The sequence below is a fragment of the Amia ocellicauda genome, chromosome 7, assembly GCF_036373705.1.
Source record: "Amia ocellicauda isolate fAmiCal2 chromosome 7, fAmiCal2.hap1, whole genome shotgun sequence".
In the NCBI taxonomy this organism is placed as follows: domain Eukaryota; kingdom Metazoa; phylum Chordata; class Actinopteri; order Amiiformes; family Amiidae; genus Amia; species Amia ocellicauda.
The window spans coordinates 14719295-14739826 of NC_089856.1; the positions used below are offsets into that span (position 1 = coordinate 14719295).

General features: G+C 41.9%; 3 protein-coding genes across 3 annotated transcripts in view; 1 reads left to right on the top strand and 2 right to left on the bottom strand.

The window, feature by feature from the left end:
* Positions 1–3608: 3608 nt before the first annotated feature.
* LOC136752922 (acrosin) lies at positions 3609–11188 on the bottom strand. Its single transcript, XM_066708645.1, has 5 exons — positions 10062–11188; positions 7268–7451; positions 6160–6425; positions 5789–5931; positions 3609–5634 (listed from the first exon to the last, which is right to left on the bottom strand). The coding sequence occupies exons 1-5, from the start codon at positions 10258–10260 to the stop codon at positions 5395–5397; spliced, it is 1032 nt and encodes a 343-aa protein (XP_066564742.1). The 5' UTR covers positions 10261–11188; the 3' UTR covers positions 3609–5394.
* A 128-nt stretch (positions 11189–11316) lies between these two features.
* tmt1a.1 (thiol methyltransferase 1A, tandem duplicate 1) lies at positions 11317–13662 on the bottom strand. Its single transcript, XM_066708646.1, has 2 exons — positions 13050–13662; positions 11317–11889 (listed from the first exon to the last, which is right to left on the bottom strand). The coding sequence occupies exons 1-2, from the start codon at positions 13545–13547 to the stop codon at positions 11656–11658; spliced, it is 732 nt and encodes a 243-aa protein (XP_066564743.1). The 5' UTR covers positions 13548–13662; the 3' UTR covers positions 11317–11655.
* A 5393-nt stretch (positions 13663–19055) lies between these two features.
* scn8ab (sodium channel, voltage gated, type VIII, alpha subunit b) overlaps positions 19056–20532 on the top strand; it is an 81949-nt gene continuing 80472 nt past the window's right edge. Inside the window, exon 1 of the mRNA XM_066708651.1 lies at positions 19056–19183. The gene's annotated coding sequence lies outside the window, so the exon portion shown is untranslated. The remainder of the gene's footprint in view (positions 19184–20532) is intronic.

The following is a 20532-nucleotide window of genomic DNA, read 5'->3' on the forward strand; positions in this document are numbered from 1 at the left end:
TTTACTTTGTGAATTTAATGTATTTTTGAAAATACACACTCATTTCAAATCTGATGACTAACACACTCCAAAAAAGGTGGGACAGTCAACTGTTTACCACTGTGTAACATCACCTTTTCTTTTAATAACACTTATTAAGCGTTTGGGCACTGAAGACACCAGTTGGTTAAGTTTAGCAAGCGGAATTTCTTCAGCTGCGCAACTGTACGGGGCCTTCGTTGCCTTATTTTGTGCTTCATAATGCGCCACACATTCTTAATCGGAGACAGGTCAGGACTGCAGGCAGGCCATGCTAGCACCCGCACTCTCTGCTTATGCAACCATGTGCATGCAACAATGCGGGCAGAATGTGGTTTGGCTTTGTCCTGCTGGAAAATGCATGGACTTCCCTGGAAAAGATGACGTCTGGATGGCAGGATATGTTGCTCCAAAATGTTTACATACACCGATTAGCCATAACATTATGACCAGCTGCCTAATATTGTGTAGGTCCCCCTTTTGCCGCCAAAACAGCCCTGACCCGTCAAGGCATGAACTCCAGTAGACCTCTGAAGGTGTGCTGTGGTATCTGGCACCAAGACGTTAGCAGCAGATCCTTTAAGTCCTGTAAGTTGCGAGGTGGGGTCTCCATGGATCGGACTTGTTAGTCCAGCACATCCCACAGATGCTCGATTGAATTGAGATCTGGGAAATTTGGAGGCCAAGTCAACACCTTGAACTCACTATTGTGTTCCTCAAACCATTCCTGAACCATTTTTGCTTTGTGGCAGGGTGCATTATCCTGCTGAAAGAGGCCAATGCCATCAGTGAATACTGTTTCCATGAAAGGGTGTACATGGTCTGCAACAATGCTTAGGTAGGTGGTAAGTAACATCCACATGAATGGCAGGACCCAAGGTTTCCCAGCAGAACTTGCCCAAAGCATCACACTGCCTCTGTCGGCTTGCCTTCTTTACATCCTGGTGCCATGTGTTCTCCAGGTAAGCGACGCACATGCACCCGACCAACCACGTGATGTAAAAGAAAACGTGATTCATCAGACAAGGCCACCTTCTTCCATTGCTCTGTGGTCCAGTTCTGATGCTCACGTGCCCATTGTAGGCGCTTTCGGCAGTGGACAGGGGTCAGCATAGGCACCCTGACTGGTCTGCGGCTACGCAGCCCCATACGCAACAAACTGCGATGCACTGTGTGTCCTGACACCTTTCTATCAGAACCAGGATTAACTTTTTCAGCAATCTGAGCTACAGTAGCTCGTCTGTTGGATCGGACCACACGGGCCAGCCTTCGCTCACCACGTGCATCAATGAGCATTGGTCGCCCATTACCCTGTCGCCGGTTCACCGCTTTTCCTTCCTTGGACCACTTTTGATAGGTACTGACCACTGCAGACCGTGAACACCCCACAAGAGCTGCAGTTTTGGAGATGCTCTGACCCAGTCGTCTAGCCATCACAATTTGGCCCTTGTCAGAGTCGCTCAGATCCTTACGCTTGCCCATTTTTCCTGCTTCTAACACATCAACTTTGAGGACAAAATGTTCACTTGCTGCCTAATATATCCCACCCACTGACAGGTGCCATGATAACGAGATTATCAATGTTATTCACTTCACCTGTCAGTGGTCATAATGTTATGGCTGATCGGTGTATCTTTCTGCATTAATGGTGCCCTCACAGATGTGCAAGTTACCCATGCCATGGGCACTGACACACCCCCATACCATGATAGACGCTGGCTTTTGGACCTGACGCTGATAACAGCTTGGATGGTCCTTTTCCTCTTTGGCCCAGAGAACACGACGGCTGTTTTGTCCAAAAACTATTTGAAATGTTGACTCGTTGGACCACAAAACACGATTCCACCGTGCTACTGTCCATCTCAGATGAGACCGAGCCCAGAGAAGTCAGTGGCGCTTCTGGACAGTGTTGATGTATGGCTTCTGCTTTGCATAGTAAAGCCTTAACGTGCATCTGTGGATGCAGCGGCGAATGCTGTCGACTGACAAAGGTTTACCAAAGTATTCCCGAGCCCATGTCAGCTTATCCATTACAGACTCATGATGGTTTTTAAGACAGTGACATCTGAGGGATTGGAGATCACACGCATTCAGAAGTGGTTTTCAGCCTTGCCCTTTATGCACCGAGATTTGACCAGATTCCTTGAATCTTTTAATTATATTGTGCACTGTAGAAGGTGAAATGCCCAAAATCCTACCGATTTGTCTTTGGGGAATGTTGTTCTCAAAGTGTTGGATTATTTGCTGACGTATCTGTTGGCAGATTGGCGAGCCTCGACCCATCCTGCTCTTGAAGGACTAGGCCTTTTTTGGAGGCTCCTTATATACTATGATTACATTATTGCCTCACTTGTTTCACATCACCTTCTTATTTCAACTCACTATTAGTCCTAAATTGCCCCTGTCCCAACTTTTTTGGAACGCGTTGCATGCATCAATTTCAAAATAAATGTTTACCTTCAAAAAACTATGCTGTTGATTAGGTAAAACATCAAATACCTTGTCTTTATATGTTTTTTGTTTAAATACAAGTCAAAGTACATTTACAAATCACTCCTCTTTGTTTTTATTAGCATTTTCCATACTGTCCCAACTTTTTTGGAATTGGGGTTGTACTTTACTGTATGAGCAGAGAAAGGTGTCTGTTCATCTCTTGGGTACAGGCTGTGGTTCAGGTTAGCCTAGAAGTGGCAAGGGTGGTTGCGGGACATAAGACTCTACATGGCCTTTAATTCAGTAGTAATAGAATTTCACACGAGAGTACACAGAGTGTTTCACCATCCATCCACATGCTGCACACAAAGAACTTCATGTCATGCAGGAGGGAGCACTGTAGATCCACACCGTCGTTACCCTGCAGGGAAACTCAAGCGATTCACTACAGCTAGCTCCAGCGGCTGACTCATCAAACATTCACATCTCGTCTCTAGAGGTTAATAGTAACCTAACTGGACAGCATATATCAAACAAATCAAACAAGCTTATTGTGCCGTGTATTCTTTGAATATTTCAACTTAAATACACATTTTCACCAGGACACCAAAAGGAAAATATTGCACAAATTAAGGAATAACTTATTTAGGTTTTAATTGTATTTATTTGTTAGATTTGGTATAGCCAATTGCTATTGGGCCCCAGTTCCAAGCACTGCTCTGGTCTGGGGGAATGAAAACAGCAGACAGCCTAGCTGTGGATTCCAGGCTATAGACACTGCCCCTGGGGAGACGGGGTTACAGAGCCTGGCCCTCAGTGAGCAGCACGCCAGCCTGAGCGTTTCAGTATAGTTCATGGTAACCTAGAGTCCTTTATACACCGTATCTATGCTTGTCAGACTGTAGTTCAGGGTGAGCTCAGTGCAGCTGTTAGACCCGCCCCAGTTAGAAGGGAGATGCTTGTTACCGGTTTTGTGTTGGATGGATATTGCATACTCTGCGCACTGTTTTGGTTTTAAAACTTGTACATGTTTATTTACATATTAAATAGTGTGTAAATCCTAGTTATTATTATTATTAATAAAAATAATAATAATAATTATATTCACATTTAATCAGTCACCAAAACTTGAAAGTTGGAGTTCAGGAGTACTGGAATTCAATATGTTGCCTAAGAATAACATTAAACATATGAATAAAATACATTTTAAACATTTATACACTTGCTGACCACTAGATGTCAATAGAAGACCAGAATCAACATTGCATGCACTTTACATTTACACTGTACCATCATAAAATGACCTCTTCGAAACTGTGTCCGAAGAGGATTTCAGCAGAGCTGGGTAAAGGTAAATGCTGGGTAATGTTACCTACATAGAGAGGTGTAGCAATAACTACACTAAAATGTCACATTTAAAGGCATTGAAGAGAAACAAGTTACAGTACAGCAGCTCCAGCTACAAGACTGTAGGACTACATCAGACACAGCTGCCTGAGATACATCTACACATATAGACTGTTTCAATGAGCAAAATAATAATGTTAATGTGCACTTGCGATTTCATTGTGTTTCAAGACGGTTGGACTTTTTTTTTTTTAAAGCTGGCGGTAGCTAATGAGCACTTATTTCTTGAGCTTACCAAAGGCTGAACACAGATCAGCAGAAATTAAACATTAAAAGAGATTCACTGCCAGATCCACTCAACAAAGTTATAATTAATACATTTTTGTAAGCAGTTTACCACTGTTCAAGTGACTGTCAAATAATGTGATTAATTATTTACTATGGATTGATCCCAAACCAGTCTCTGAGATTTATTTATCTAAACCAATGAGAGGGAAACACACTAGTAGTGAACCATGCAGCAGACAACCTGTGCCAGCAGAAGTTTCACCTACCCAGCATTTTATGGCTTTGAAGGTAAAGACAGCACAGTCATACAAGGTGTCTCATCATATAGATAATCATGAAAAATAATAAAATGGAATAACTCGTCATCATTCATATCGGGCAGGGAGGGACACGTCCACTACACCTATGGAGCTGGGCACACATTACTGGGGGGTGGGGACAAATTAACGTAATCTAAAACCCATGCTAACCAGTGATTAAGTCAGTGCTACAGACCTTCATGTTCGAGGTTGGTACCCAACCGGCTTGTTTCACCGCAGCAATCCAGTCATTATGCTGTGTGGCATCTTTGGAAAACCTATACTTTTATGTCGGATAAAAGATTTGTCCTGGGCTCTAGGGAACATCCCACCACCTAACAACAAGGTCCTAATGTTAGTTCAACCTCGCTGTTAAGGAAGCTGGCTATGTTGAAACATACCTGTGCCTGCGTTCCAATCCTCATGAATATTAATTTGAAACAGTCTACTGTTGTTTTTCAATTATTTACATTATAGTAACATTAATCACAAACTTCAAAGTCATCGTCCCCCATACTAATTATTGACTAACTTCACAGTTCAACTTAAAACTGACTTGATTTTTATGAGTACCTTATATTTAATTGAAACAGGTATTTCACTTTGAAATAAATACTTTTTATATATTACTTTAAAGTCTTACCTTTGCTACAATCTGCTCCATAGACACCTTGTACATGCAGATAATGAAGACCATCAAGCTTATGGAAAATATCAGTTTACTATTCAGGGTGCTGCTGCAGCTCAGTGGAAGATCCCTAACAAACTGGCAGAGTGTTTCAAACCGTCAGGATCGAGGTGCATGGAGAAACTGAAACAGCGTAGCGTGTTTTAAACCGTAACCGCCAATGCAGAGGATCAATGACATAACCTCTACTCTATAGAATGGAGCACCCCACAAAATTCAACAAGTCCACAACTCCAAATGTGCTGCTTTTTTTTTTTTTTTTTATTTACACAGTGCACAGTGGAAATATCCCCAGGGAGTGGAGGGGCCTAAGGTCAAGACTCAGAGCTGGACCATGGTGCAGAGCGTGAGACCGGTCAGCAGGAGCCAGGGCTGAATGCTGGCCACCCCCGATCTCACCTGATCCTGCGTGTATTGGACCCAGCTGTAGTAGCGGCTCACTCGGGCATACACGCCTGGCCGATTCACTGACGCACAGCCCTCCCCGAAACTCGTCACTCCCACGAGGTAGAAGCGATCCAAGTCTTCGTTGTAGCACTGGAGGGGACCCCCACTGTCCCCCTGCAACACAGCCCAACAATGTACCCCAATTACGCGAGCTGATTTAGGCTTTGGGTGGGACAAAGTTGTATGCCCAGGGCTGTGGGGTGCTGGGCAAACGCAGGCAAACAAAGCCGTCACTTCCCCCCTGTCCTGAGTCCTGCGCGGGGCTCACCTGACATGTGTCAATGCCGCCGGCCTCATTCCCAGCACACTGCATATGTTGTGTCAGGATGCCACCATACCAGTCCCACTGGTTGCAGGTTTCCATTGGGATGAGTTGGACCTCAGCCTCCTGCAGGACATCCACAGCCATCCCTGCACAGAGAGCGTGCTCAGTCATACACACACTGCCATGGAGGGTTGGTGAATCAGAACCACAGTGAGTCAGACAGATGGCCAGAGAAAGAGACAGAGTAATAGAGAAAGAGAAAATCAGACGGTCAGACCAGCAAATCATGTAGGTAAAGAGCAAGTTGGATACGAGACCGACAGAGACATGAGCAGAGTGTCAGCTTGTCCAGACTGATGGACAGACAGCGGGACCTTTGTAGGTGGTGGTCCCCCAACCGCTGATGAAGCACAGCTCCAACCCGGCCTCCTCTTCCTCTCTGGTCAGCAGGCACACGGGCTGGACATAGAGTGAGAAGCTGAGGGGTTCGGTCAGCTGCAGCAGTGCCAGGTCGTTGTCATGGGTGACCTTGTTGTAGCCCTTGTTCAGCACCAAGCGCCGCACCCCCCGCCGCTGGGAGCTGTCCTCACTGGCAGACAGCACACGCTGCCCCGCCACTACCCACAGCCTAGACACAACACTGAGAGGGGCCAGAGAGGACAGGGAGAGTGTGGAGATAGAGACAGGGGAGTGCATGGGGGAGAGGGGATGGATAGAGACAGGGCAAAGGATGGAGAGAGAGATTGGGAGAATCGCCAAGAGAAGGACAAATGGAAAATTTGTTTAATTGTATTGCCAAATTTAGTTGAAATGCAGGACCACAGTTGGACACATCTTGGTCAGCTAATATCAAAAGGTAGAGTGTTTCCCAACCAAGACATACTTCAAATTGAAAATGTCGTACTGGTCACCAGCCCCTACTGCCCGTCCCATATTATAAACTAAAACAGAACTGACCATGTTTAGTTTAGTAGCTATATGCAATATTTAGAATTTCTCATGTCTTTTCCAAAAATTCCATAGCACATCTGAAATCAAAAATTGTGATCATGCCAAGTTCTACTTATGGATACAGATGAAAGTCTGGTTACATTTAGTTTGTGTGACACAGTGGGGTATTGTATACAGCACCTGGTCTCTAAAAGCTCAAGACCACACCAGTATTCCTTTAGTTCTGCTTTTATGCAGGAGCTGGCTAATAGGGGGGAGTCCTGCATGTCATGTGTTTCCCCTGCATGATGCAGCTGCTGGGGCATCTGGGAGATGTACCACCGCACAGGGCAGCAGTCTCTTGCCCAGCCAAGCACTTTGTTACCATTGTTTAGAAAGCAACCCTGTCCAACCCTGCTCCTGGTGGGCTACAGCGCAGTACAGGGTCTTCTGGTGTTACATTCCCAAACAGCTCTTAATTAATATAGTTTATAAATGGCTTAATTAGGGTAAATCTATGTCCGGGAGGTACCGAGTTTATCACACACTCACGGCATGGGGTAGAAGCAGTGACAGGCGCTGAGCACCCATTTGCTGTTGATGATGGAACCCCCGCAGAAGTGTCTGGAATCCTTCTGGATGCTAACTTGCCAAGGCCATGCCCCAACCTCTGCATCATGCCCACCTACCACACGGGATGCTCCTGGAGAGTCGAGTAGTGGCCGCTGTCCGCACGCTTATAGGCACAGGGGACAATACAATGTGATTTTAAACAGGGAAGCAAGCATATATTAGAAAAACACTTCACACTAGAAAATATTAAATGTGGCTTGTATTAATCTGGAGCAGGATTGGGCACACACATCAAGACACTTTATATTTATCTCTCACAAATGTATGAATTCAGATTCATAATGGGAGAGAGACTATTAGGGGTGAATTTCGCATTTTGACCATAACACAACCAGGGGTGCTTCTTTGCTCCATGACCAAGTCATCAGGTCATGTAGTAGTGTTTTTGTGGTGTTGACACATCGGTTACAGATCATTTGATCATTCTTGGTTCAAGGCGGCATAACGAGAGGCAGTGGGATACTGTGATACTTGTATACTGCAGCAAACTGTAATGAACTAGAATAAATGAAAAAGAAAAATGACATTACATTGTGTGTATTTCTATATATACCACATTCCGGGGTGTACAAAGCTGCAATTGATTGCTCAAAACATGTTATTTTATTTGTTATTATTTTAAGTTTGACATTACTGCCATAAAATACTATTAAATTACTTGAAGCATACTAACTTTAGTGTACATTGATATGCAGTCTTGCCTCTGGAGATATATTTTGCCTGATGGCTATTGGTATAGAACTGACATGTGAAATTAATCAGCATTATATACACTACCGTTCAAAGGTTTGGGGTCACTTAGAAATTTCCTTGTTTTCGAAAGAAAAGCAATTTTGTTGCCCATTTAAATAACATCAAATTGATCAGAAATGCAGTGTAGACATTGTTAATGTTGTAAATGACTATTGTAGCTGGAAACGACTGATTTGTAATGGAATATCTACATAGGCCCATTATGAGCAACCATCAGTCCTGTATTCTAATGGCATGTCGTGTTTGCTAATCCAAGTTTATCATTTTAAAAGGCTAATTGATCATTAGAAACCCCTTTTGCAATTATGTTAGCACAGCTGAAAACTGTTGTGCTGATTAAAGAAGCAATAAAACTGGCCTTTAGACTAGTTGAGTATCTGGAGCATCAGCAATTGTAGGTTTGATTACAGGCTCAAAATGGCCAGAAACAAATAACTTTCTTCTGAAACTCGTCAGTCTATTCTTGTTCTGAGAAATGAAGGCTATTCCATGCAGGAAATTGCCAAGAAACTGAAGATCTCGTACAACGCTGTGTACTACTCCCTTCACAGAACAGCGCAAACTGGCTCTAACCAGAATAGAAAGAGGAGTGGGAGGCCTTGGTGCACAACTGTGCAAGAGGACAAATAGTTTGAGAAGTGTCTAGTTTGAGAAACAGACACCTCACAGGTCCTAAACTGGCAGCTTCATTAAATAGTACCTGCAAAACACCAGTCTCAACATCAACAGTGAAGAGGCGACTTCAGGATGCTGGCCTTCTAGGCAGAACTGCTAAGAAAAAGCCATATCACAGACTGGCCAATAAAAAAAAAGATTAAGATGGGCAAAATAACACAGACAATGGACAGAGGAAGATTGGAATGACTAATCTAAGTTTGAGGTGTTCGGATCACAAAGAAGAACATTTGTGAGACACAGACCAAATGAAAAGATGCCGGAGGAGTGCTTGATGCCATCTGTCAAGCATGGTGGAGGCAATGTGATGGTCTGGAGGTGCTTTGGTGGTGGTAAAGTGGGAGATTTGTACAGGGTAAAAGTGATCTTGAAGAAGGAAGGCTATCACTCCATTTTGCAACACCATGCCATACCCTGTGGACGGCGCTTGATTGGAGCCAATGTCCTCCTACAACAGGACAATGACTCAAAGCACAGCTCCAAACTATGCAAGAACTATTTAGAGAAGAAGCAGTCAGCTCGTATTCTGTCTATAATGGAGTGGCCAGCACAGTCACCGGATCTCAACCCTATTGAGCTGCTGTGGGAGCAGCTTGACCATATGGTACATAAAAAGTGCCCATCAAGCCAATCCAACTTGTGGGAGGTGCTTCAGGAAGCATGGGGTGAAATCTCTTCAGATTACCTCAACAAATTGACAACTAGAATGCCAAAGCTCTGCAAGGCTGTAATTGCTGCAAATGGAGGATTCTTTGATAAAAGCAAAGTTTGAAGGACACTATTATTTCAATTAAAAATCATTATTTCTAACCTTGTCAATGGCTATATTTCCTATTCCATCTCATTTCATGTATGTTTTCATGGAAAACAAGGACATGACCCCAAACGTTTGGACGGTAGTGTACATCACCAACCTGTTGGTTCATCAATAACACCCATAATTGCTGCAACTACAACTACGTTTTGACGTTTGTCTATTGAAAGACTGGGTTGTATATTGACAAAAAGGCGCACTTTTGATACATTCTCGGGCTCCGATTGGCGGATTGACAGGAGGCGGCCGGCTTTTGAATAGACCCGCTCGAGCGTTTTCAAAGTCATATTTGATTATCCAAAAGTCATACATTTAAACATGATTTAATTAAAATTAAATGAGTGTTTACTGTAGCCCTGATGTGAAAATAATAATAAAACAACTTAGACAAGCAAGGAGAGAAACAGACAGAGTTCCAAAGACGAAACCAATTCTAAAATTATTTCAAAATAAAACGACAAACACACTTACTTAGGTTTTGAGTGGCAGTCCACACCACAGCCGGGCAGCAGCTGAGAGACAGCAGCAAGAAGGCAAACCTCAGAGACGCCATATCCAGCTGGGCGGCCGGCGGGTGAGACAGCGACCATGAACCGCTGAAAAGCCTGCTGGGCGCCGTTGGACCGGTGACGTAAGCAAGTGTCATCGTTGTATGGGGTATAGTAACCATTAGTCATGTATTACTTAGCGCCACAAGTAACGAATTCAAAATAAAATAAATTGCAAACGAGAAAAATGAAGTTGACAAAAAATGGATGCTGAGATCGAAAGCAAAATAGAATATTATTTATTGTCATTCAGCAAAGACATTAAAGATGCAGAGCAGAACGAAATGACGAGCCTGGCTCCATATAAAAACACAGATAAAAAACACAGATATAAATAACAACAAACCTAACTAAATAAATGTCACCAATATCTTATTGCACAACAAGAGAGGGTAAGAGTTGTGAGGGACAGGGGGAGAGATTGTGAGAGACAATTGTATTAATATTGCACCAACCTCAATAAATATCATTGCACATTTGCATAGCAGCAGATAAAATAGGTGACAGGTACAGTCACTGAAGTGTTATGTTTAACAATCTAATAGCAGCCGGGTAAAAGCTTTTAGTACTGAACCTGACAGTGCTGCGTTGTATCTCTTACCCGAAGGCAAGAGGGAGACAAGTTTGTGGCAGGGGTGAGTGGGGTCTTTGTATACAATTGTGAACAGAAATAATTATATCAAGAGCAAAAAAAGAAAAAGTGAGACCAAACGTGGAGTCCATTTCTGACAATCAATTCGAGCTCTGCTCTCGCTTTCATTTTTTTGCTTTTGATATAATTAGTTGTGTTTACAATTCTATATATTTTGCTTTTTTTTTTTTTTTTTTTAATCTCAACATCCATTTTTTTCTTTACTTTAATTTTTTACTTTACGTTTTCCTATTTACGATACATTTTATTTTTAATTCGTTACTTCTAATTTGCGCCCATAGTACTAGTTTATCTCACACCCGACCAAGAACTGTTAAAATGGGAGCAGACAGTAGGCACCTTGATACAAAGTAACATTGTACGGGGAAGTTTTAGGTCTACTTGATAAACACAATAGTCCACGTTTTACTCAGGGAAGTGGGATTGAGACCGTGGGTTAGTGTTTATTACCCGTTTATATAACTGCGGGATAACTTTCTTGTACTGAATAGCTGTGGTTGGTACAAAAAGGGTCAGGACAAATCTGTCGGCTAACTTATTTTATTGCATCAGTCACACATGTAATATGCTGTAGGTAGCCTAGTAGTGCAATATAGCGTCACTCTTCTACACCACAGGGTTCAATGGGAAATGTGCCATTGTTATAATTTATATTATAAATTCAACACCATTGGTCAAGCAGCAAATATATACGTACGAGACGTCACCATTAATACGTATAACGTTTAGTAAGCCGTCTAGGATTTTTAATTCTGATTAACAAAACGATTAACAAGATGATCACATAGACAAATCACGGATTCAACATTCACACGGGGGTCACTAAAAAAAGATACTTCACAAATGGGGGAATAATCCGCCTCCGTTATTTAACCGCGTAACCCATGACGTGAGGCTTTATGAGCGGCGACAGCGGTGCCTCGATGTGCCTCAGCTTCAGGTCCGAGAAGCCAGCGGCCTCCAAATCCTTCCAGGTCTGCCTGGTGAGCTCGCACCCGTCGCCGAAGTATCGCCACAGCGGCTGCAGGACGTGCTGGAAGAAGTAGGTCCAGGAGGAGGGGTCCGCCAACACGTGCTCCAGGAAGAAGAAAGCACCGCCCTGTAAACAACACATCCAATCAGATCAATGCACCAAGACAGGGGACTAGGCATGTGTTTTTCAAATCATATTTTAAAAACATTACAGATTTATAATTGGCTATAAACCGGTATACTTTGTTAAATATAGAAAATGGAGCCAATATATGAAGTGCGGATTACGGTGTGACGTTGACCCTAATTAGCTAACTAAAATAATGTGGAGAAGGAGCCAGAGAGATCATAGCTGGCTCGCACCGGTTACATTACATTACATTATCGCCACTTAGCAGTGACTTACATCTGTACACATTTATACAGCTGGAGCAATGTAAGTGAAGTACCTTGCTTAAGGGTTCAGCATTGCCCCACCCGGGATTTGAACTCACAACCCTCTGGGATAGTTAGCAAACTTGTCAAATTTGCAAATGATACTAAAATACTCGGCAGCACAGGCTATTCAAAGGGACTCAGATAATTCAGTTGTGGGCCGACACCTGGCAGATGATATTCAATGTGGACAAGTGCTTAAAATATTGTCAAAAGTGTAGAATTGAGAACAAGGACAGTAATGTTCAGACTGTACAATGCACTAGTTAGAGCTCATCTGGATACTGTGTGCAGTTCTGGGCTCTACACTTCAAGAAGGATATCGCTGCTCTAGAGGCAGTTCAGAGGAGAGCAACCAGACTTATTCCAGGTCTGAAGGGAATGTCCTACTGAGAGACTGAGGGAACTGAACCTTTTCACCCTGGAACAGAGGAGACTACGTGGGGACTTGATCCAAGTCTTCAAAATCATGAAAGGCATCGACCACATCAAACCAGAGGAGCTTTTCCAGATCTGCAGGGACACACGCACCCGGGGACACAAATGGAAAATGGGCTTCAAGGCATTCAAGACAGAAAACAGGAGCCACTTCTTCACACAGAGAGTCACAATCTGGAACAAACTCCCCAGCGATGTGGTTGAAGCTGAAAGTTTGGGAACATTTAAAAATAGACTGGATAGGATCCTTGGATCACTTAGATATTAATAAACACCAAACGAGCACGATGGGGCGAATGGCCCCCTCTCGTTTGTAAACTTTCTTATGTTCTTATAATCCAGCCTGTCCCTCAGATCAATGACCTGCGCTGACAACTGAAAACAAAGAATACAGTGCGGGTTGCTGTGACTTACAGGCCGCAGGACACGGTACGCCTCCTGTATCACTCTGTGCGTGCTGCGGACGGAACACAGCACCAGAGTGCACACCACCGCGTCCACGGAGCCGCTGCCTACCGACCTCAGGTCCTCGCCGGCGGCCACCACGAACTGCTCCATCCGCAGGTGGGAATTGGAGGCCATACTCTTGTGCAGAAAGCGTTCAAAGTGCGGGTTGGGGTCCGTGCAAATGACTCTGCAGCCCCGGGGGTAGAACTGGAAGTTCGCCCCGGTCCCGCAGCCTATTTCCAGCAGCCTCAGCGGGCCAGCGTCGGAGCTAGCGAACTCCGACAGGTTGCCGAAGAGCTCCTTCTTCTTTTCGTGCATTTTCTTGTTGTAGTTGGCCGAGATCTTGAACATGAGAAAGGGGAATACGCGCTTGTAAAATCCGCAAAGCCCTACCAGCTCCATCAGCTGCAGTGGTAGGCACAGCGTTTTGAAAAGAAGCGTGCATATTCCCATACAGATCGACATCTTTACAGACTAAACGGAATATGTCTGTGCCAGGCGGACTTCGACTTGTGTATTTAGCTATAAACCCTGTTCCTTGGTGGCATTCTTCCGGTGGCGCCTGTGCACTACGTATTATTTATTTGGAAACACCACGTTGCACATGCTATTTAACCGTCTCCCACTGGGTGGCGCCGTCGAGATCCTAACAAGCATAGTGGCGAAATCCTGATTTAGAATAGAGCAGTGATTCCCAACCTGTGGGCCGCAAACATATATTTTAAAATGCTTTTAAAATAGGAATACATTTTTTGTTTAAAAAATAATAATAATTAGGCCTGTCTTGGAAGGTTCGAAGGTTCTTTCGGTCTCCAGACCTTCGGAGGTTTTGAAGGTTTGTCACATGACAATCACATCATTTTTTTTTCTCGTTGATAGAAATTGGCTGTATTCGAAACCGCATACTACCCATACTACACGTACTACATACTGAAATGTTGGTATGTAGTACGTATAGTATGCGGTTTCAAATACAGCCATTGACTTCAGATGTCACTCGTAGTCTATCTACATTAAAATATTTGATTGTATAATGCCCATTACTTAAATAAAGGTTGTGGAATTAACAAAGTTAAAAACCGTTGTGTCAGCAGGTATTGGACCAGATTAAATTTAAACAATGTATTTTGAAAATGTACGATTACACTGATAATTTAACTATTTTTTCTTCTGAAAGAGTACTATCCCCCATCTATCAGCATGCATGTGGATCACTGTGTTATTCTGCATTATTGTTTCTTTGTCTGACATCGTGCAAAATGTTGTGCAACATAATGCAGACGTAAACAAACTAAACTAATGTCTCGAAAAAAGTTCTAAGTTCAGTGCAATTTACCTATTATTATTATTATTATTATTATTATTATTATTATTATATATTGAAAAATATATAATGTTGACACAAACTGTAGAAGGGAGTCTTTTCGTATTTACTACTTTCAGTATAGTTGTCTTTTTTAATGTTACTGAACACCGGGGTTTATTCATCAAGGGTTTTACACCGTTTTAATACAGATTCCTTATTTCCGACACTATTTTCTCTATTGAATAAAATACAAATTAAAGATAACATGCATACGTCATCACACATACAGTTTATTAAGAGTAAAGTGCTTTTACTGGAAGGTTAACATGTTTCATGCAAGTTAAATCAATAGCCTACCTATATATAAACCGTGTGCTTGTGAAAATACATTAAAACACGATTACTCTTCGACATAACACATTTTAAACTACAAGGGGATTTTGTTTATATGGATTAATTGTAAATAAATAAATAAATAAATAAATAAAAGGATTTAATTCAATTCTATACACTTACTAGCTAATGTGACGCCATTGATAAATTATGCAAATGTATTTAAATGTATTTTAAAATGAGTTTTTGAATGGATTTTGTGGGTAGTGGGCCTTTATGATGTTGATCAAGTGGACCTTGGAATGGAAAAGTTTGGGAAGCCCTGGAATAGAGAGTATCCTACATTTCTTCCGAATGGGTAGGTTTACTTTCAACAGAAAACATCCAGTTAAATTAGCAAATTAAAAAACATAGTAGTAAGATTTGTTATGCTGGTTCTACTCAAGCTAAGAAAGTTTTGTGTGTTGTTTGTGTAAGAAAAGCGCATTTACAAAGGTTAATTGGACGAAAGCTGTGGAAGAAGCCCAAATCATTTACTGTAATTAAGTGTGTTCAGTTTATTTGTCACATCACTCTCCTGAATGATTCGCGAAACCAGTGGCATGGCTGTACACATTCGAAACAGAATTCTCAATAATAAGAATAATAATAAGAATGTTAAGTATCTGAAGAGACTTTGTCTGCACATTACTTTAATTTTTGCACAATATATGATTGAATATGTATTATTTTGTTTGGTAGCATGCAGGTTACAGCAACCCTGGTCCTGGAGGATCCCCTACCCTGCTGGTTTTTGATCCAATCGACCTCTCAATTACTTAATTGAACCCTTAATTGAAATAATTTCCTAAATCAGTATTTTATTTATTTTAAACATTAGGGGTTAAAGGGTTAGTATACAGTTCTATAAGGAATTTATTATTAAGGAACCAACTTTTTATCTGTTACACAATTAAAAAAAGTCAAATGTAAGCTAATTATTACTCCAGTTGAGGGTTCAATGAAGTAATTGAGAGGTCGATTGTATCAAAAAACTAGCAGGGTAGAGGGTCCTCTAGGACCATGCTTGAGAACCACTGGGATACAGTAAGTGTTAGTGTGCATAAGCAATAGTGTGTAACAGTCAGTGGACTAGTAGCTCTAGCAGGTCTGTTAGGGTCCATGATAGTATGTAAGTAGATGTATATGCATGTCTGTATGTCTGTAACAGTACTGCACTGCAGTATTACACTACACTTTGTTATAATACACTGCACTACAATACAGTACTAACAATCCAGTGCCTATTACTATTATTATTACTAACAATAATAGTGCTGCTGAAGTGACCAGTGGAAACAGACCCCAAAACTAATTACGTAGTTTTTACATCATAACCCCTTTAATCATTGCCATATATGGGAACATAAAGACGAAGATTCTTCTGTGCAGCTCAAAAGCTATGAGAGGAGTTAGTGATTGAATACTACTACTACTACTACTACTTATACTACTTTATTACTAATAATCCTGCAATAGAACAGTACTCTGTGTGTTGTCACATACAGACTGATAAAACTCCAGGATAAATGACACAGGCAGTGTGTGTGCCAGTTCGATCAGTCTGTCAGTGAGTGCATCAGTCCATCATAAAAGTATCGCAGATGATAAAAGTGTATTGTAAGGGACAGGGACATGTTGTAGGGGACACAGATGTGTCATAGGGGACCAAAGTATCACAGCCTGATCTTTGGCTGAAATTCCTTACCTTATTATTTTACCACTTTACTTGGCCTGTGTGTCTGTGTTTGTCAGTCTAGATTGCGGTCAAGATTATTAGTATCTCTTACTGTCACTTTCCAGTCATGTTTGTCGGGTGTGATCCATTGCAAAAGACCAGCACTGTAGCAGGAGATGGGGTGGACGAGAAGCTTGACTTTATAGGGAATGGACAGAGGTACCTGTATTTGATGGTTATGTTATTATGTTTAAAAATAAAGGCATTTATCTTCATTCACTCTGTATTGTTGCAGTTTAATGTTGATGCACACTGTGCTGGTTACTATGGAATCCGAAGTAGGGCACACGACATGTCACTGTGTGTATACCATAGTACATCACACAACACTTTACTGTGCTTTTACCACAGCACACCACATGACACATTACTGCTGTATGGCACAAAAGGGTCACAGGCTCCTATTTGGCCCTAGAGTATACCTTTTTATTTTAAGACTACATCACTGGTCTGGGTGTAAGTGTTTGTCAGTGTGTGTGAATATATATTCCAGTTTCTACTTTGCCAATGGCATTTGTTGATTTTTTTTAAACAGTTAAATATGCAGTCACTGTAGATTAATATGTCTAGAGCTGTGAGAGGAATAAGGATATAATAATATTAATAATGATCCTGATAGAGAACAGTGTGTGTTTTCAGATTTTTTAATGAAGTGATGATTAATGTCAGTGTTTCTTTGTTTGGTTTTTCTAGAAGCATTCTAGAAGCATGGATTTAGAATGTCCATAGTTTGCTCAGCTCCAGATGTGGTAATATATTAATATGAAGTTAAAATATACAGTGCCCATAGAAAGTCTACACCCTCTTGAACTTTTTTTCACATTTTGTTGTCAGTGCCTCAGAGTTTCATGCATTTAAATGAGGATTTTTTTTTCCACTTATCTAAAAACCATACGCCACAATGTTAAGGGGGGAAAACATTTTTATTGTGAAAAAAATAAAAATCCCAAAGTGAAATATCATCATTGGATAGTCTTTTTCCCTTCTATCATGTGCCCCAGTCCCTGCAGATGAGAAACATCCCCATAACATGATGCTGCCACCACCATGCTTCACAGTAGGGATGTTGTTCTTTGGGTGATGTGCTGTGTTGGGTTTGCACCAAACATAATGAATTGCGTTTAGGCCATAAAGTTCCATTTTAGTTTAATCAGACCACAACAATTGTGGTCACATGGCTATAGAATATCCTGATGCCCCCTAGAGCCCATGGTTTAAAAACAGGGTCTCTTAAGGCTAGCGGTAATTTAGGATTTTGCATATTTTTGCATACTTAAAATGGGATTCAGGGTGGGCTTTCTTGAGTATCATACAGGCCAGATTTGTGGAGTGCTTGGGATATTGTTGTTACATGCACACTTTGACCAGTCTTTGTAGCTCTTACAAAGTTGTCATTGGCCCCTTGGCAGCCTCTCAGTCTCCTTCTTCCTCAGTCTGGAGGAACTAGGCAAGTTATACATACACCTTCCACTTCTTAATAATCATATTAACTGTGCTCCAAGGGATATTCAATGCATTTTATATTTTGTGCCTTTCAACAACTTTGTCCTGGAGTTCTTCTGAAAGCTCCTTAGTGCTCATGGTTGAGTCTTTGCTTTGAAATGCACTATCCAGTAGAGGGTACCTAGAGGAACTGCTGAATTTATGTGAATCACTACAATTTAAAACTTTGTGTGAAAGCAGTTTGTTTACACAGTTAATTTAGGATTGGGGGTGGACACTTATCCAACCAAGCTATTTCAGTTTTTATTTTTAATATATTTTCTGCAAATTCTAGAATATATTTGTTCACTTGGAAGTAGTGGGGTAGGATGTGTAATTTTAGTTTTTAATGCATTTTAATGTCAGGCTATATGGCAACAAAAGATGAACATTTTGAAAGGAGGTGTAGACTTTCTATAGGCACTGTATGTTGCCATCAGATTTTTTTTATTTTTATTTGGGGGGGTCTATTAGGTTTGTTTTATAAGGTCAACACATTTGACTGTTGAACACTGTAAACAAGTAGGCAGAGGCAGCTGCTTCCTTCTGTTTACTGGTAGCTTCATCCTCCTAAGAAACCTCATTGAGTTCTTTTCAGAAGCAGTGAGTCTGCTGCCACAGTTAATCTTGGGAGCTTGTTCCATGCACCTACAACTCAGGGTGAAAAGCAGCTCCCATTCCTGACATGCCTGACAGCGGTGGCATGTGATCTGCTCCGTCTGTCCCTTCAGGCTTTAAGGGGAAATTTATATGTGGAATAAATGAAGCAGGGAAGTGAGATTGAGTGGACGGTGTGCATCAGCCTGGTACTATTGCAAGTTGCGCTGAATTGCCAAACCTTGCATGCTTGTACAGTGGCATGGGATTTAAAACAATGTTGCTTTCTTGATTTTTATTTTTGGTACCTGTCACTCAAATAATTGTCTTTAATTTTTCTTTTATTTTCTTGCTGTTGGTGGTAATGATGGGGATGGGGGGGGTGAAGAATACTGTCTACAGATCAACGGTCCCTAGCCGCTTTAAGCGGGGCATTTGCCGACGCTCCCTAACATTTTGCTGAGAGTCATCAATTATGCAGGGTAACAGCACGCACTGGGAAGGAAGATAGCAGCAACAATATGGCGACAACCGCAGTTTCTCCTGAATCTTGTCGACATCTGCAGTCCAGCGACGCCTTTCTGGATTTCTATTAACGCTTTAAAAGTAAGTAGACCTTCTCTTTTCTCAAGCGGCTAGAGGTTTTTCGCAAATAGGTGCCTTTTGTGCGGTGTCTATGGCTCATACACCAGTGCCGCAGAGCGCTTCATCTCACCAGCACCTTTTCTGCCTGCATTTGTGAATCGGCGGCTTGCCAGGGCTCGAGCTGCTCTGAATATGAATTTTTCACACATCCCCCCCCCCCCAAAAAAAAATCACAAGTCAGTGGTTTTTCTCCCTCGTTTTGCGACGGTCGAAATTATGAATTGGTCCAAGAAGGTAGAAAATACACAAATCGGGGTGTTGGCCTTACGTAGGTCGGAATGAAATTTCTAGATGTGTTCAAATGTGAAATATACGCATACCTTGGGTAGTGGTGGGTGTGTGTGTGCTTGTGTGTGTGCTGAGGGGTGAGGGGCGGGGGGGACGGTCGCCGTATGTGCATGACAAACTTTAATGTGGGGGGGATAATCAAAAAATAGAACATTTTAAAAGAGGAATAGGATTTTGTATTCTTGCAAAAAATCGGGATACCTGTGCGAGACCTGAACACAATACTAAGAAGCATTACTTAAACCTGTAACGTAATTCTCTGTCCCCACCACGTCCCTGTCCCCTCCTCCCCCTCCTTCCCCGTCCTCATTAAGACCTATATTGCAGGAAATCGGTGCATTTCAAAGACTTGGGTCTTGATGATGTAAAATGGGACTGCCGCCTCCAATCCCCAGTATGCACCCCCCCCCCCCCACCTTGCCATCAACCCATCTCCTTTCCAAAAATAAATTAATTGAAACATCACCTCCCCCTCCAAAAAAAAATAAATAATCTACAATAAATATAAAAAATATATTACAATTCATATTATGTCAGTATTACTGGACACGTTGGTGTTGGCTGCTGTGTAGGTATTACGGGTGTGGTGCGTTCGCTACACTGGTATTTGCAAGAAGGAGGGAGAGGAGAAAAAAACGATGATCACCGTGCTGCTGATCGAAAAGACTGTTTGTGCGCATCTTCCCTACAGCGAGTATGTGCAGATGTATGTAGACGTGGTTGTAATTGCGTTTGTTTGAGACTGACTTTTGTTCGGACGAAGCTCCATAACCATCCTCAAACCCCCACTGCAGTATTTCTCAAAGCCTGTGGCCCGCACGCTGTAGATGTGTGTTTGTGTGTGTGTGTGTGTGTCTCTGTGTATGCACTGTGTGTGATTGTATGTATAAATCCATGCTTGTTGATCTGTGTGTGCAAATGCATGTGTAACATATAAGCACTCCTACGTGTATTATGTATTTATACTTGGTACGTTTATATTTGAGAACAATAATACGTCTTGAATATTTTGCACTATATTC